General features: G+C 43.1%; 1 protein-coding gene across 1 annotated transcript in view; it reads right to left on the reverse strand.

The window, feature by feature from the left end:
- Nucleotides 1-16807, reverse strand: part of MYT1L (myelin transcription factor 1 like) — a 612659-nt gene that overhangs the window by 349043 nt on the left and 246809 nt on the right. The window contains exons 11-12 of the mRNA XM_033939893.1: nucleotides 6642-6853; nucleotides 4880-4882 (exon numbers count right to left, since the gene is read on the reverse strand). Of these exons, the coding sequence (XP_033795784.1) occupies nucleotides 4880-4882; nucleotides 6642-6853 (215 nt within the window). The remainder of the gene's footprint in view (nucleotides 1-4879; nucleotides 4883-6641; nucleotides 6854-16807) is intronic.

The raw sequence follows: 16807 nt of genomic DNA on the forward strand, positions 1-16807 counted from the left end.
GCCTAATTCCTCCTACCGCCATCCCCTGAAGATCACCGACAAGAGGGATGCTCAATCCCTCCTGCTGGAAACCCAACCCCACCCCCCATGAAGATCAGTGGTAGGAGGGATGCCCACTCACTCCTGCCAGAAACCCACTCCCTGAAAACTTTCCCATACAAGCCCACCTGGATCCCCCTGTACCTTTTTCTTTAAGGCTGGCTGAAAGGATGTTTACTCTCTCCAGCTGGCAGGCCCACCTCCACAGAATGACTACCCTTCCCCTTTCCAGTGCATTCTGGGATGCATCGGGGAGGAACTTAAGGTCCTGATTAGCCCAGGCAACCAAGGCCCCTCTCAAAGACGCCTGGGCCAACTGTAATTTTAGGCCTCCTTCCCAGTGCATTATGGGATGCACTGAGAGTGGACTAATATACCGATTGGCTAGATCCCTTATGTCACCCTCCATGGGAGTAGCCTAAGGGATCTGGCCAATCGGAGTCTTAGGCTACTCCCAGTGCATCCCAGAATGCACTGTGAGGGAGGCCTAAGATTCCAGTTGGCCAAGGGGCCTTAGGTGTCTGGGCCAATCAGGGCCTTAGGCCCCTCCCCGGTGCATCCCAGGATGCACCAGGAAGGGGAAGGCTCACTGTGCTGTGGAGACGGGCCTGTCGGCTGGAGGGAATAAGCATCCCTCCGGCTGAACTACAAGAAAAGGTATGGGGGGATCTGGGTAGACTTGGGGAATGTTGGATTGGGGGCAGGTTTTCATGGGAGGGTACAGCAGGAGGTTGTGTGCATCCCTCCTGCCAGTGATCTTTGGGGTGGGGGTTTCCAACAGGAGGATCTGGGCATTCCTCCTGCAATTTGTTCATCGAGGGGGGGGGTTCTGGCAGGAGGGACTGGGTATCCCTCCTGCCGGTGATCTTGGGGGGATGGAGGTAGGAGAAATTGGGCATTCCTGCTGCAGACATTTGAGGGTGGGTGCTTCAGGGGTTCAAGTAGGAGGGACTGGGCATCCCTCCTGCTGGCCGACTTCACAGCTGGGGAATTTTCAGTCATGGCCGCTGAGTGGATCGGGACAGGGAGATTCCCTTGCTGCGATCAGCTCTGCAGCAACGCATGTGACATGGACACCAGTTAGAGAATCGGGGTGGTTAGGCGGGGTTAGGCATCTGTCAGTCAGGAAAGACACAATTCTATATAGGATGCCCTTACGCGATTCTCAAAAATCACTTAGGGAGCTGCTGAGACTGGGTGTCCTATACAGAATTCGGCCCTTAGGGCATGCTACCTGTAAGCACATTCACACTAACAGTTAATGCAGTGGCTTGATGCTTCCACCCTCATTTTGTAACAGGCCACTTAAATCTAGCAGCCAACTGCATGTAGAATACTAGTATTTATGCGCCTAACTGCAACAGTAAAGCATATACAAGCTATTTGTGCACTCAGTGGTATTCTACTGTATAAATTTACTGTACAACTACCTTAACACATAAATACAAGGGGGTGTTCACAGGAGGACATAACATTACCAATGTAATGCTGGGACAGAACAAAGGTCCATCAGGCTCAATATCCTGTTTCCAACAGTGGCCAATCCAGATCACAAGTACCTGGCAAGATCCCAATAGAGCAAAACATATTTTATGCTGTTTATCCAAGAAATAAGTAGTGGATTTTCCCTAATCCATCTTAATAAAGGGTATGGAGTTTTCTTTTAGGAAATTTATTCAAACCTATTTTAAACCTTGCTAAGCTAACTGCTTTTACCACATTCTCTGGGAAAGAATTTGAGTTTAATTAGACATTGAATGAAGAAACATTTTTCCAGTTTGTTTTGAATTTATTATTTAGTAGCTTCGATGCATAAACCCTAGTCCTTGTACTTTTGGAAGGAGTAAGAAAGCGATTCAAATCTACCTATTCCACTCCACTCAGTATTTTATAGACCTCTATTATATCTTCTTTGAGCCATCTCTTCTCCAAGCTGATGCGCCCTAGCTGCTTTTGCCTTTCCTCATTGGGAAGGTGCCCTTCCCCTTAATCATTTTCATTGCCCTTCTCTGTACCTTTTCTAATTCCACTATATCTTTTATTGAGATGCAGTAACCAGAATTGCACACAGTTTCAAGGTGTGGTCACACCATGGAGCGATACAAAGGCATTATAATAACATTTTCATCTTTGTTTTTCCTGATAATTCCTAATAGAAACATAGAAAATGACGGCAGAAAAGGGCCTCGGCCCATCAAGTCTGCCCACTCTAATGACCCACCCCCCAACTTCACCCCCCAAGAGATCCCACATGCCTATCCCATCTTCTCTTAAAATCTGGTACGCTGCTGGCCTCGATCACCTGCAGTGGAAGTTCATTCCAATGATCAACCACCCTTTCGGTGAAGAAATACTTCCTGATGTCATCATGAAATTTCCCGCCCCTGATCTTGTGGCCGTGGGACCTTTAAGAAAGAAGATATCATCTTCCACCTCGATATGGCACGTGATATATTTAAATGTCTCAATCATGTCTCCTCTCTCTCTACGTTCCTCGAGTGAGTATAGCTGCAATTTACTCAGCTATTTGCTTTCTTTCTTCACTGCTGCTGCACACTGAGTAAAGGGTTACAACTTATTCACATTAAACCCTGTCTCCCCAGCTCTGACGTCAGCCCATTGGTACCCAAAACCAATCACTGCATTTTCAAGGGCCTTATGCTAGCATATAAATCCTTTCAATAACATAGTGCCCAGCTGCTTCTCACACAAACCTCAGTCCTATACCCCCAAGAGACCTCTACGCTCCCAAGATGTAATCAGGGCAGGATTAATTCGTTGAGGGTCCTTAGGCACACAAATACACTGGGCCCCCTGCCCTGCCCCACCCCACCATGCACCCAGGCAGAAACAGGAAGCTGCGTCAGAGGGAAGCTTTGGGCAAGCAGCACCGCTTGCAAAATTACAGTTCCCGTTGCCTTTCTTACCCGCGTTGCTTGCTTGTATTACTTTCCGTCGATGGGGGAGGGGGGCGTGTTGCTGATCGGGGGGGGGCCCACATTGCTGATCGGGGTGGGGGGCCCGCATTGCCGATCGATGCTGGAGGGGCCCATCGCTGTTTGGAAAAAACAACGTTGATGCCCTCCTTCATCGGGCCCCCATGACCATTTCGGGCCCTAGGCACATGCCTACTGGGCCTATTGGTTAATCCTGCCCTGAATATAATATGACTAGAAATACTCCCAGCCCATGCCCTCCAGCTCCAAACTGCTCGAAAAAGATCTTACTCCCATTTCCTACAAACCTTTGGAATAATCTACCTCCTCATATCAGATCCCTTCAGGGCCTTCTAAACTTTAGGAATGCTATAAAAACCTACCTCTTTGCCTAATGTATCTGTCAGATTGTTCGTTACGGTAGCTAATTGTATCAGTCATGTTTTCCAAACCTAGTTGAACTCCTATCGAAAATTTGTGTTAAATTATACTACCAGATAGATTCTACACATTGCACACCTGATTGTAAAGCCATGACACTATGCACTGCTGAACGGTAACCCTATGTACTAATATTGTAACCATATAAGTGTAACCTGTAACCCTATGTAATGTAATACTATAACACTGTAAATGTTAACCTGTAACCTATTCTGAGCTTTCTGGGGAGGATGGGATTTAAATCTAACTAACTAATGAGAGGCTAGAAAAACTGGGCCTCTTCTCCCTTGAGAAGAGAAGACTGAGAGGGGACATGATCGAAACATTCAAGATATTGAAGGGAATTGACTTAGTAGAGAAAGAGAGACTGTTCACCCTCTCCAAGGTGAAGAGAACGAGAGAGCACTCGCTAAAGTTAGAAGGGAAAAGATTCCGTACAAACGTAGGGAAGTTCTTCACCCAGAGAATGGTAGAAATCTGGAACGCTCTTCTGGAGGCTGTTATAGGGGAAAGCACCCTTCAGGGATTCAAGACAAGGTTGGATAAATTCCTACTTGGACAGAACATACGCAAGTAAGGCTAAACTCAAATAGGGCACTGGTCTTTGAGCTGCTGGTCACGATGGACCACTGGTCTGACCCAGCAGCGGCAATTCTTATGTTCTTATGTTCATCTACCATTTGGCTGCCCAGACTCCCAATCTTGTAAGGTCATCTTGCAATTTTTCACAATCCTTATGTGATTATGTGCCTAATTGCTCATAGAAAACCCGTTTACTGCTTATATAACTTAGGTACCTAAATTATGGCATCCATTTATAAAATTGTCCTCTTAATGAGTACTAGTTCTTGTGTTAACTGATAAATGCAGAATATGGTGAGGAATGGGTAGGGTCTGCGTCTTTCTCTTAACGTACTGTATGGTATAGCATGTTTTTGGGTCAGGGGAGACTTGTTGATTTTGAACTTTTTTAACACAGCAGATAACATGGAGCAATTAATACCACATTAATAGTTGGCATTAAATACATCCATGTTCTCTGCACTGCAGTGTATTGTCTCTGTGTGCTATCCTTTTTGGAAAATGCTAGTCATCCATTTAAGAGTTAGCACAGAAACTACTCTTAATATTAACTTTATTTTCCTATTTAATACACATTTTTTAAAACCATTTTTATATGAAATATTCTGTAATTCTTGTATTTGTCCTCTTATCTTGAATGGATTGTAAGCTGAAAGGATTGATTTTTTTTTTTTTTTTTTTTTAATATGTAGGTGTGCAGCACTAACTACCCCCCACCTACTTTTACATGACCATAGCATGTTTTTTTTAGAAACATAGAAACATAGAAGATGACGGCAGATAAGGGCCATAGCCCATCAGGTCTGCCCACTCAACTGACCCACCCCCAAGTCTACTATCCTAGGGATCCCACTCCTGGTGACAGGTTCCCTTGGCTTAACCATCTAAGGGATCCCACATGGGCATCCCATTTGCTCTTAAATTCTTGCACGCTGTTTGCTTCGATCACCTGCACCGGGAGCTCGTTCCAAGGATCAACCACTCTCTCGGTGAAGAAATATTTCCTGGTGTCGCCATGAAATTTCCCGCCCTTAAGTTTGAGCGGATGCCCTCTTGTGGCTGAGGGTCCTTTGAGAAAGAGAATCTCTTCTTCCATCTCGATATGGCCGGTAATATACTTAAATGTCTCGATCATGCCTCCTCTCTCCCTACGTTCCTCGAGTGAGTACAGCCGCAAATTTTTCAGCCTTTCCTCGTATGATAGATCCTTGAGCCCCGAGAACATCCTGGTGGCCATCCGTTGCACCTACTCTACTCTCAGCACATCTTTTCAGTAGTGTGGCCTCCAGAATTGCACACAGTATTCCAAATGAGGTCTCACCATGGTTCTGTATAATGGCATTATGACTTCAGGCTTCCGGCTGACGAAACTCCTGCGGATGCAACCTAACAACTGTCTTGCCTTAGATGAAGCCTTCTCCACATGATCATCAGTTTTCATGTCTGCACTGATGATCACTCCCAAGTCTCGATCTGTTGAAGTTCTAGCTAAGGTCTCACCATTCAAGGTGTAAGTTCTGCACGGATTTTTGCTGCCGAGGTGCATGATCTTGCATTTCTTAGCGTTGAAGCCCAGCTGCCAGGTCGAGGACCAAAGCTCCAACAAATGTAGGTCCTGTGTCATACTATCGGGTCTTTCACTATATTGCATAGTTTGGCATCATCAGCGAATAAAGTTATCTTACCTTGAAGCCCCTGAGTTAGGTCCCCTATGAATATGTTGAAAAGGAGTGGGCCCAAGACTGAGCCCTGCGGTACTCCACTGGTCACCTCCGATGTTTTAGAGAGGGTACCGTTTACTACCACCCCCTGAAGTCTGCCACTCAGCCAGTCATTGACCCATGTAGTTAGTGTTTCTCCCAGCCCCATTGATTTCATCTTGCTCAACAGCCTGCGATGCGGGACACTATCGAAAGCTGTGCCGGCCATGGTGGTAACAGCTCAAAGGAATTCTATGAGCGTCAGAGCTGTTACCACTGCGGCTAGTGCTAAAAACCGCTCTACAGTTTTATTAAAAAAAAAAGGGGGGGTGGGTTAAGTATATCTAATAGTACTATAGGGATAATACATAGTAGTAGTAACCATGCTTATCTACCCAGAACAGTAAAAATGGAAGTGGAGAAAATAAAACTGACTTGAATAAGGAATGATCAAACTTGCATGACTAATTACTAGGATATAGGGCTACTGGGCAGAATAGGCAGACTGATTGTTCTTTATCTGGCAATATCTACTATAACGTAAACTTTAATTTTCAAGCTAGCTTTGAGATATTTTGCAGATATTTAAAATTATATAGTCCATGAAATAAAAACAGCAGTCTGTTGTTAAGTTTTCATGGTCCTGGGTTTCAAACCCAACCCTTGGCATAGTCATGCTGATTGAGGAATCCTGTGACCAAGGCGTTATTACTGTAGATACATATTTACTATATTTATAGTTTACTATATCCTTGCTTCACAAATGAGAAATTCTGGCTCTTCCCACCCAAGAATGAGTCTCAGGAATGTGAGAAGGCCCAGGTCACCATAGAACTTCATGGTTTACTGGGTCTACAACTGATTTCTGAATGTCATTAAATCATTCGTATCAATTATTTAACTGCAATCATGTTTCACATGCATAAGAGTATACACCTCCTACCATCATATGCTTTGGGAGAAATGTCCCTGGATTGCACCTTGGGAGCTATTGCTCTCTTGCCATAAGCATGGTTCTCATAATTATTATAATCAAACGTAGTCTTGGAATATTTCTCCAGTTCCTTGGCTAGATTGGAGCGAGGTGTAGTAGTAGAGACATTATTTCTGTATCCATATTGCGGAATCTCCAATTGTTTAACAAAACACATAGGCCTAGAAATTAAAGATACATTCAGTTAGTTAAGTTTGTGAACTGACATTTGTTCTGAAGTGAAATATGTATGAATCAAGGTGTTCCTTCTGACAAATAAGAATCTTTGTGCAGTATATAATATTTGGGTTCAGCACATCCAAAATACATAAGTTGTCTTGCCAGATAAATATCATATCCATAAATAAGTACAGTGCTATATGAGACCTATTGATGGCAATTGTATACCTGGACACCTGGTAAGGGTCTATTTTATAAAGAGTGTAGGTAATAGTCTAATCAGATATATTTTTAGGTGTGAGCACTAATGACAGCTTTGGAGCTGGTGTAGGTGTTAGGACCTAAGTGCTGTAGATACATAAGTAACTTAACATATTCTTTAAATTACACATGTAAATATTAGCCCTAACCAAGCCTCATCCATTTGTATATGATATGATATGAGAAGAGAATCCTATACTATGCAAAACAAATTTTACAACACAAATGTAAGAGAACTGCATATTTACTGTCCTCTTCATTTTAAAAAGATGTTTTCCTATAGTATATATATTTTGTATTACAAATTCTATTTTAAAAACAAACAAAAAGGAAGCCTGAATGAGAAGAAAAATCTTATAGGTAGGTGCATGACTACTCCAGAATGTATAAAGAAAAGCATTTAGCACATAAAATTGATAGGGAAGGCCAACTTTTTTTAAATTTTCAAATGGAAATACTGTCAAATAAGATTCTTATTTAACAGACTAAAACAAAACTTCTAAATTTAAAACCATATGGTACTGGAGCTAGTTAGTGATTTTCAGCAGCATTATTGCAGACCACCCTAGCACTATCCAGCACTGGGGTGGTTCAAGGTCACAGCAACACATCTGGGTGGCAACAATATTCAGTGCCATTAACTGGGTAACTTATGACTGCAAAAAAGCTGCCCTAAAATATCCTAATAGTTACTTTTTGGATAGCAGTGATGAATATCACAATTATCTGAATAAAAATGGCAGTTATTATAACATGAGCAAATCTGAGTTGTAACTGGAGTGATGTCACAAAATAAATCTACTGCAGTGGTATTTAATTTTTAAAAGGGTGGCTATGATAAAATGAGTAAAAAAAGAAGCTAAAAGGATCAGTTGCAAAGGTTAGGACTAAAAACCAGGTGTGGATGTTATTCAAAAATACCATCGTGGAAGCCCAGACCAGATGTATTCCACATATTAACAAAGGTAGAAAGAAGAGAAAATAAAAGCTGGCATGGTTAAAAGGTGCAGTAAAAGAGCCTATTGGAGCAAAAGAAAAATAAAAAGGCTCCAAAAAGAGACATAAGCACTGGCAAGTTAGTTGCAAAGCATTGATAAAGAAAAAAGAATATGAAGAGAAACTTGCCGATGAGGCAAAAACTCATAGTAACAATTTTTTTAGGTACATCAGAAGCAGAAAACCTGTGAAGGAATCCGTAGGACTGTTGGATGATCAAGGAGAAAAAGGGGCACTCAGGGAGGAAAAGGTCATAACATACTGAATCAATTCTTTGCTTTAGTCTTTACAGATGAAGATGTAAGATATCTTCCTGAACTGTTAATGGTTTTCAAGGGTGATGATGCGGAGGAACTGTAAGAAATCTTGGTGAATTCGGAAGAGGAACTAAGCCAAACTGACACCAACAATCACACGTCGACATTTCCATGCAGGACAAATGTATGACCACTATTAGGCCTTCATGTTTGTGCTAAGAGGGGGTTGGGGGGGGAAACCCCCCACTACACTTATAACTCCTCGTGCTCCCGTTGAGGAGGGTTCAGCCGGGGGAACCCCCAGTACACTTAAAATTTGCGCTCTCCTCCCTAAGCCTGGCTCTTCTGCTCTGAGGGGAATTATGAGGGGGGAAACCTCCCCACTACAACTGCGCTCTCTTTCAGGGGATGCTGACTTGGTTTCAATTTTAAGATTGCCGCAAACCCCCCCCCCCCCCCACTACACTTACAATTGCACCCCAAAAATCCCACTCTCTTCATGCACACACATGTCGGTGCATGCATTTGGCAGAGCAGAATTGTCAAGGCGCAATTGTCCTGCGCACTACTGATGGTATACACTTGTGTATATGTGAGACAAAGATCTCATGAGTCGAAGCCCAAGTAAAGTCATCTTAGGGTTTTGTTTGTGTATATTGGCACTTTTAGTTTGTGGTCCTGTATTTGCATAGGGGTTATCTGTGTTCTGGTAGGAATGAATATTGAGAAGCATACAGTGTGCTTTGTGTAGTTCAGTTTTGTGGTTAACCATTATGTGTTGTTAATAAGATTATAGTGTGTGTATATATGAAAAAATGAATGGAAAAAATGGTATTAGAATTAGCACTATTATTATTATGGGGTGGGACCAGGGATAGAGTTTGAGTGGGGTCTGGGATGGAGCTTTTGGGCCCCCCCAAACAAAAAAGCATTCCACTGCCTATGCATTCTAGACCAATTTCTGTTGTCAAAAACAGAAATAAATTCTAACAAAGAAGACTTGTTTGAGTGGTAAAACCTGTTTTGAATATAGACCTTTCTGGATAAGTTAGTTTAAGAATGTCAGATTGTTTTACAAAATATGTAAAGTGAAATCTACTTTGTAATGATCTGACCAAATAAGTACAGTACAATACCAAATGGAAACAGAAAATGCATATAAAGTAACATGCCAGCGTCAGCTCTCCCTTTGACGTAATTTCTGTGTTCTGCGCCTAGTTGACGTCAGAGGGAGAGCTAAAGTGGGTGCAGGCAGCAAGATGGTGATGCTGCTTGTGCTGAGGAAGTTAAAGAGGTCCATGGGAGCTGATGCGTGGGAGAGATTTTTTCCCTCACTAAGGGCTCCTTTTACTAAGCTGCGTTAGGGCTTTAACGCACGGAATAGCGCACGCCACATTGCCGCGCGCGTTAGCATTGAACTGGCATTAGTTCTAGAAGCGTAGCGTGTGGTGTAGCATGCGGTAATTTCCTGCGTGCACTAAAAACGCTAGCGCGCCTTAGTAAAAGGAGCCCTAAATTTTTGAGTTTAAACAGAGACTGACATCCTTAAGAAAGACGTAGTGTCTTTTTGAATTTACTATTTGGCTTCCTGATGAAATAATGAAACGTGGCACATCGAGGCCAAAGAACATTGCTCAACAGATAAGTTCTAGTTTGATTTTTTGATGCTTTTGCACAACAGTACTTCATTATATTTTGAGGGTATAGAAATGATTGGGTGGTGAGGTTTTTTGGGGAACACGTTCCCCTTTTTCCTCCATGTCTCTGAGCAAAACCCTCTAATTAGATATTCATTAAAGTGTTTGTTGATTGATTTTCACTTTATTAACAAAGTATTTTTTGAAAACGTGTTGTGTAATTTATTCTGTGTGATTTTTTTCACGTTTTCTTCTTTTATGAAGAACTTTTTCCTCCATAATTTGTTTTTGACTTAGCTTGGAACCTCGGCGACAACTTCAATGATGGTTACAGTGCAAATTGCAGTAGCTTCAAACCAGCATGAGAGCACATTCTAGAGTCCCCAACACACTTGTACAGAATACAACCAGGACATTATAGATAACATGGTATTAGGGGATCCAAATAGCACTGTTATCTTTGGAACTCTGGTCAGAATGTTAAGTAAGCTTTGGGTTACCATATGGATCCAGAAAACAGAGGACAGATTGAGACACCTGGGTTTTACTTCCATTGCTTTCAATAAAAGTAATTTCCAGTCATCACATTATGTTCCCTTTCTTATGGAGCCATTTAGCAGCCCTAAACAAGTCTGCCATAAGCTGAGTAATATGCAGTCTTGATAATGATCATTGGGGGAGTTCTTCAAAATTTCTGGGCCACCCATGTCTAATATCAGTTGTAGCAGGATACATACATATTTCACTTCAGACATATTTTTTCCCAATCAATCAGGCAATTACAACATATTAGTGAAATAAGAAGAGAAACCCTACTCACAGTGGCTGTGGCTCAGAGCAAGTGCACATGTTTAATGCACAATCTTGACATCATTGTGACATCATCAAAATGTACCTAGATGGCATATTATCACTAAATAAAAAATAGGAATATGTGCTAGGGTATCTGACCATCTGGGGGATTTGAACCCACAACTTTGGGATGATGGAAAAAGTGCTTTTTAACCATTGAACCACAGCAACCACCTTTTAGGCAAGTTGTTCCTGCCATTTGATATGATTCCTTAGGAGTGTAAAAATGAATTTCCCTCTGGACCTTGGAAATAACAGAATGCAAATATAAATGGCAAACTCCTCTTGATAACTGTTAAATATCTATCCACAGCCCATACTCTCTTATAAGATCAAAATGAGACTGTGAAAGTATTGGTGGTGGGGATTTGAATTCACTATCTCAGGAAGCTGGAAGTAATGCCTTTAACCATTGAGCCACATCAGCTCTGGAATGCAAATATAAATGTCAAACTCATCGCTTATGCGACCAAAAAGGGGCTGTGAAAGTACCAGGGGGGTTTGCACTGTATTTGAAACCACCAAGGCTCTTTCTGAACATTTATGTTGTGGTTTGGGATGGCCTGCAGGTGTTGGGGGTGATGTAGCATCAGGAGAGTCACGGGGCAAGAAGCCTTGGGCAGAAAGGCAGCTGATGTGGCTCAATGGTTAAAGGCACATCTTCCATCTTACAAGGTTGTGGGTTCCTATTTTTTTTGTGACAATCTGCCATCTAATTGATGATGTCATAATGATGTCAGGATTGCGCATCAAACATGTCCACTTGCTCTGAGTCACAGCCACTGTGAGTAGGGTTTCTCTTATATTCTTAACCTTTGGAAATGAGGTTTAGCATGCAATATATTTTTTTCATGTGCTTTGCTTAAGTAATGCATTATTAAACATATGTTTCCATTATTATCAAAGAGGAGTACTCTTGATTTAAAAAAATAGCGAAAAAGATAGATGTCCTAAGGGGCAGAATGTCTACACAATCATTTTGCAAACAAAATAGACATCTTGCGGTTTGGAAAATGTCTGTTTTCCTGACCTGACTTTTGGACATCCTTGTGGAAAAATCCTAAGTCAGATTTTGATGTCCTATTGAAAATGCCCCTCCATGTCTCTGGCTTCCTAGGGGTTCAGTTTAATTTGTGTTTATACAACTCTATTTTTTTTTGTTATATAGGAGCTGATTCTGGAAGCGGTGCCTGCCATGGCACGTGTCTACAAAACAGTCACCTGCCATGTGTCAGTCACAGACAGATGCAGCTTCCAGAATCATGGTGAGCAGAGATCCTAGGTGCTGTAATTGTAGACTAGGGTTTAACAGGCCTACATTTCTGGCACCTAGAGTCCTGTCATAATCGTGGCAAGTGATGCTGAAGTCTGGCACCACCCCTAAACATGCCCACTTCTGGGCTTTGGCATCACTATGCACCACTCGCCATCAGGGACCTAGGCGTCAGTCTAGGAAGCTGTGTAGTGGTGGCTATATTTTTAATGAGAGTTTAAATAGGTTTTAATGGTGCAACCAATTATTGTGCCATTTAAACCCAATTAAACCACTTATGTTATATGCCTGGGTGCGGCATGTTTTCACCTGAACTCTTCTGGGAAGAGGTTTAAGCCGGACTGGTTCCGACTGAAACAGACAGAGCAAAATCCATAGTGATGTGGCATGACCTAGCTTCTTCCATCCTTGACGACATCGCACAAATGAAAACAGTTAAACCAAAGAAGAAGGCCAACCATTGGTTCTCTGCCTCTTTTAAGAGCACTGAGATCAGGAGTGAGGAAGCTAGAAAGAGCTTGGAGGAAATCCCAAACCCATGACAATTACAGAAGAGAAGTGAATCAGTACAAGAAGGTTATAGCAGATGCAGAAAAGTTCTACTACAAAAAACTAATCAACCGCCTCTTTAAGTTATTCACATCACTCATATCTACAAAAAAGCTAACAACTGACCCCAATGCGCAAAAACCAGATGCCAACAGTCTAGCCGCCTACTTCCAGCACAAGATAAAAACAGTCAGAGACTCTTTTAAACACACCTTGGAACAAAGTGTTGACTTGGAACACCATGCAGAAGACAAAAAAAACCCCCAAAACAGGCATTCTAGCAGATAGAGGATGGGACGAATTCCAACCTACAACCCCCAAGTACAATCTATGACCTACTGACCAGACTATCAAAAAAGCAATGCTGCCTAGATGTCTGCCGATCATACTTGCTAACCCATGCACCAACCACATTCGTCCAGTGGCTATCTCACCAATCTCAGCTTAGAACAGGGCAAATACTCCAAATCGTTATCTGCTATTGCCCTGACACCTATCCCTAAGGTGGCAGGAACAGATTATACCAAACCTGAAGACTTTAGGCCAGTAGCAGGAATCTCCTGGCCTGCAAAACTGCTCGAATTCTGTGTCAACATCCAGTTAGCAGAATATTTACATAGTGTAGAAGTGCTACACCACACAAAACACGACTTCAGACCCATGCATAACATTGAATTATCACTACTAGAGCTGACCACGAAGGCCAAAATATACCTAAGCGAGAGCACAGAGTGGGTGGTGAGTGTGTGATGCAGTGGTTAGAGCTACAGCCTTAGCACCCTGATGTTGTGGGTTCAAATCCCTCGCTGCTTCTTGTGACCCTGGGCAAGTCACTTAATCCCCTTATTGCCCCAGGTACACTAGATAGAGTTTGAGCTCATGGGACAGATAGGGAAATATGACAAAGTATTTGAATGTAAATCACTTAGGATATAAGTGTTTTATAAATAAATAACCTATAACCTCTTACAGTTTGACATTTTGGCTGCATTTGATGCTGTGGACCACTCGCTTCTACTATACAAACCCAGTGAGCTAGGCATAGGAGGTACGGTACTGAAGTGGTTCACAGAATTCCTCTCCACCAGAACTTACTAGGTGAGAAAGGACAACAACAGATCACAAACCTAGAAGGCTACCTACAGTGTCTCACAAGGCTCACCACTGTCCCACTCACTGTTTAATATATACCTAAGTGCTCTTGGCAGGAGATTCACAGATTCATAAACCCATGTGCTCTCCTACGCAGATAACATCTTTATACTAACCCCTGTTAAGGATACCTTCGCCGATACCATAGCTCACATAGGACACCTGATTAATGACATCAGTATATGGACTACAACAAACTTTCTGAAATTGAATAAACTAAAGACCAAAGTCTTATGGTTTGGGAACTACTACGTATTACCTTACACAGACCTGGTGCTGACGACTGGCGAATCGCTTAAACTGGAATGGTCCTCAAAGGTCCTAGGTGTGATCCTCAATTCTGATCTCACCTACACAGACCAAATAAACACATTGGTCAGGAAATTCTTCTTCAGACTCAGGCAATTGAGAGTGATCAGATCACTGCTGATCCAATCCAACTTCAGAACAATTGCACAGGCGGTCCTCCTCTCATACCTGGATTACTGCAACTCCTTATATATCGGTATTGCAGAATACGATTACAAAAGATTACAGCTGCTCCAAAACATAGCAGCTAGATTGATTTTCCAAAAGGGCAAATATAAAAGCATCTCTCCACTCCTACAGGAACTACAAGATAGCCTGCATGGTCCACAAGGCCATCCACGGGGAAAACTTTGTAGGACTTAGCACAGATATCAAAGGTATGCACTCCTTCCTCAATGCTAGGGCACACCAATGGTTCAAACTAGCTTTCTCCCCCCCCCCCTTCCTTCACGCATATATAGGAAGAAGCTGCATGAATCAACATTCACGTACCAGGGACCCAAGATATAAAATAGCCCCTCTATCCACCTACAACAACCATGCCAATATTACATCTTCAGAAAGAACCTTAAGACCCATCTTTTTTCCTTGGACCTATAATGAAATCTCAGGAGCCTACTTCCTATCCTTCATTCAATGTTCATGTCCTGTTCTTAATCTTTTGTAAACTGCATTGAATCCTAGCTGAAATTTGCAGTATAGAAGAAAAATGTATAGTATGGCCTTATTGTATACTTTCTTTGTCCTGTGTGTGTCAAAGAGACCAGATATTCTGTTAGCATCGAATGTCTGTGTAGGGTCAATCCATATGAAATCTAGCTTGTTTAGTTTTCCAGTAGGTACATTAATTCTGTACTGCCCACTGCAATGATGTCTATGGTGATGATCTTGTATGACTTCTGATCTTAATGATATTTGTAGTTTTTGTTATAATGTACAATATGCCTGATATTGGGTTTTGGATTTGGATTTAGAACACATCTTTCTCAGTTATAGCTTAAGGCGAGCTATATTCAGATATAGTAGTTATTTTCCTGTCCCTGGAGGGCTCATAATCTAAGACTGTACCTGAAACACTGAAGGGTTAAATGACTTGTACAAAATTTTAAGGATTAGGAATGGGGTTTGAACCCTGGCTTCACTGAATCTCCGCTTGCTGCTCTAACAATTAGATACAACTAACAGAGACAATACCTGTTCCACATTTCTTCGGTAACTTAATCGTAAACTAAAAGGCAGCAGATATGAAGCTTGGTGACTATTTAGGTTTGCGTTTATTTTGTTTTCTAGTCCATCCTCCCAATTTAGCCCAAAACAAGTAACATAGATACATCCATATTTAAATTAACAAATACATATTACATCATAACAATAAGTGTAGAGGTAGGCATAAAATTAGTCAGGGACCGCTGATCAGGCAATATGCCTGATGGGCCGCCGCGTGAGCGGACCGCTGGGCTGGATGGACCTCTGGTCTGCCCCGGCGGAGGCGACTACTTATGTACTTATGTCAACATAAATTAATCTAAATTTAAGATTATGGGGCTCATAATAAAAAAAAAAAAACAACAAACATCTAAAAAGTGGCCTAAATGACTACTTGGACGATCAAAAAGCCTGATTGTCCAAGTACCCATAATCAAAGCTGGTTTTAGACGTACCTAAAACCAGCTTAAGCCTTTCCCCTGCCTCTAAACGCACAGAGAGAAAAGAGGCGTTTTTAGAAGAGGAGAAAGGGCAGGCGGTGGGCGGGAGGTGGGCCGACCTACACCTAGGCGCACAACACGTATAACCAAAACATTTGACAGGTTGCCTAGTCGGCACTCATACGTTTTGACTTAGACCAAGTCAAAACAGGTATAAGTGCCGAAAAAGGGGCCACTGAGCTGATCGCTGCAGCTGGAAATAACAGAATGGCTCATCTCTCCTGCCGCGAAGATGATCGCCTACACCCCTCCAAACCGCGGCACTTAGGGTGAGCATTGGGGCAGGGCATCTCCTCTGCCAGCGATGCTCACCCCAAAGTGCCGCAGTTCGGATGGATGTAGGCGATCATCATCGTGGCAGGAGAGATGAGCCATCTCTCCTGCAGCGATGAGCCCTCCCCCTTACAACAATCGGCCAAGAGGGAGCCCAAGCTTTCTTGCCCCGCCAGCTGCGACCCTGCCCGACAACATCGGGGCAAGAGGGGGCCCAAGCCCTCTTGCCCCACCAGCCGCGACCTTCCCCGACAACATTGGGGCAAGAGGGAGCCCAAGCCCTCTTGCCCCGCGATCTCCCCCCCTCCACACGATCCGGCCAAGAGGGAGCCCAAGCCCTCCTGGCCCAGTGATCTTCCTCCCCCCTCCCCCCCATACGATCTGGCCAGGAAGGAGACCAAGCCTTTCTGGCCCAGCGATCTTCCTCCCCCCCTCCATGATCCGGCCAGGAGGGAGCCCAAGCCCACCTGGCCCGCGACACCCTCTAACCCCCACCCCCCACTAAAATACGGGCAAGAGGGATCCCAGGCCCTCCTGCCCTCGATGAACACCCCCCCACGACCATCCCCCTCGAACCCCCGATCGGCCCCCCACCGACCCACGACACCCCCTTTTACAAAACTGTAGTATGGTTTTTAGCCACGGCCAGCGCTAAAAAATGCTCTACAGTTTTGTAAAAGGGGGTATAAAA

Source organism: Geotrypetes seraphini, chromosome 3, assembly GCF_902459505.1.
Source record: "Geotrypetes seraphini chromosome 3, aGeoSer1.1, whole genome shotgun sequence".
In the NCBI taxonomy this organism is placed as follows: domain Eukaryota; kingdom Metazoa; phylum Chordata; class Amphibia; order Gymnophiona; family Dermophiidae; genus Geotrypetes; species Geotrypetes seraphini.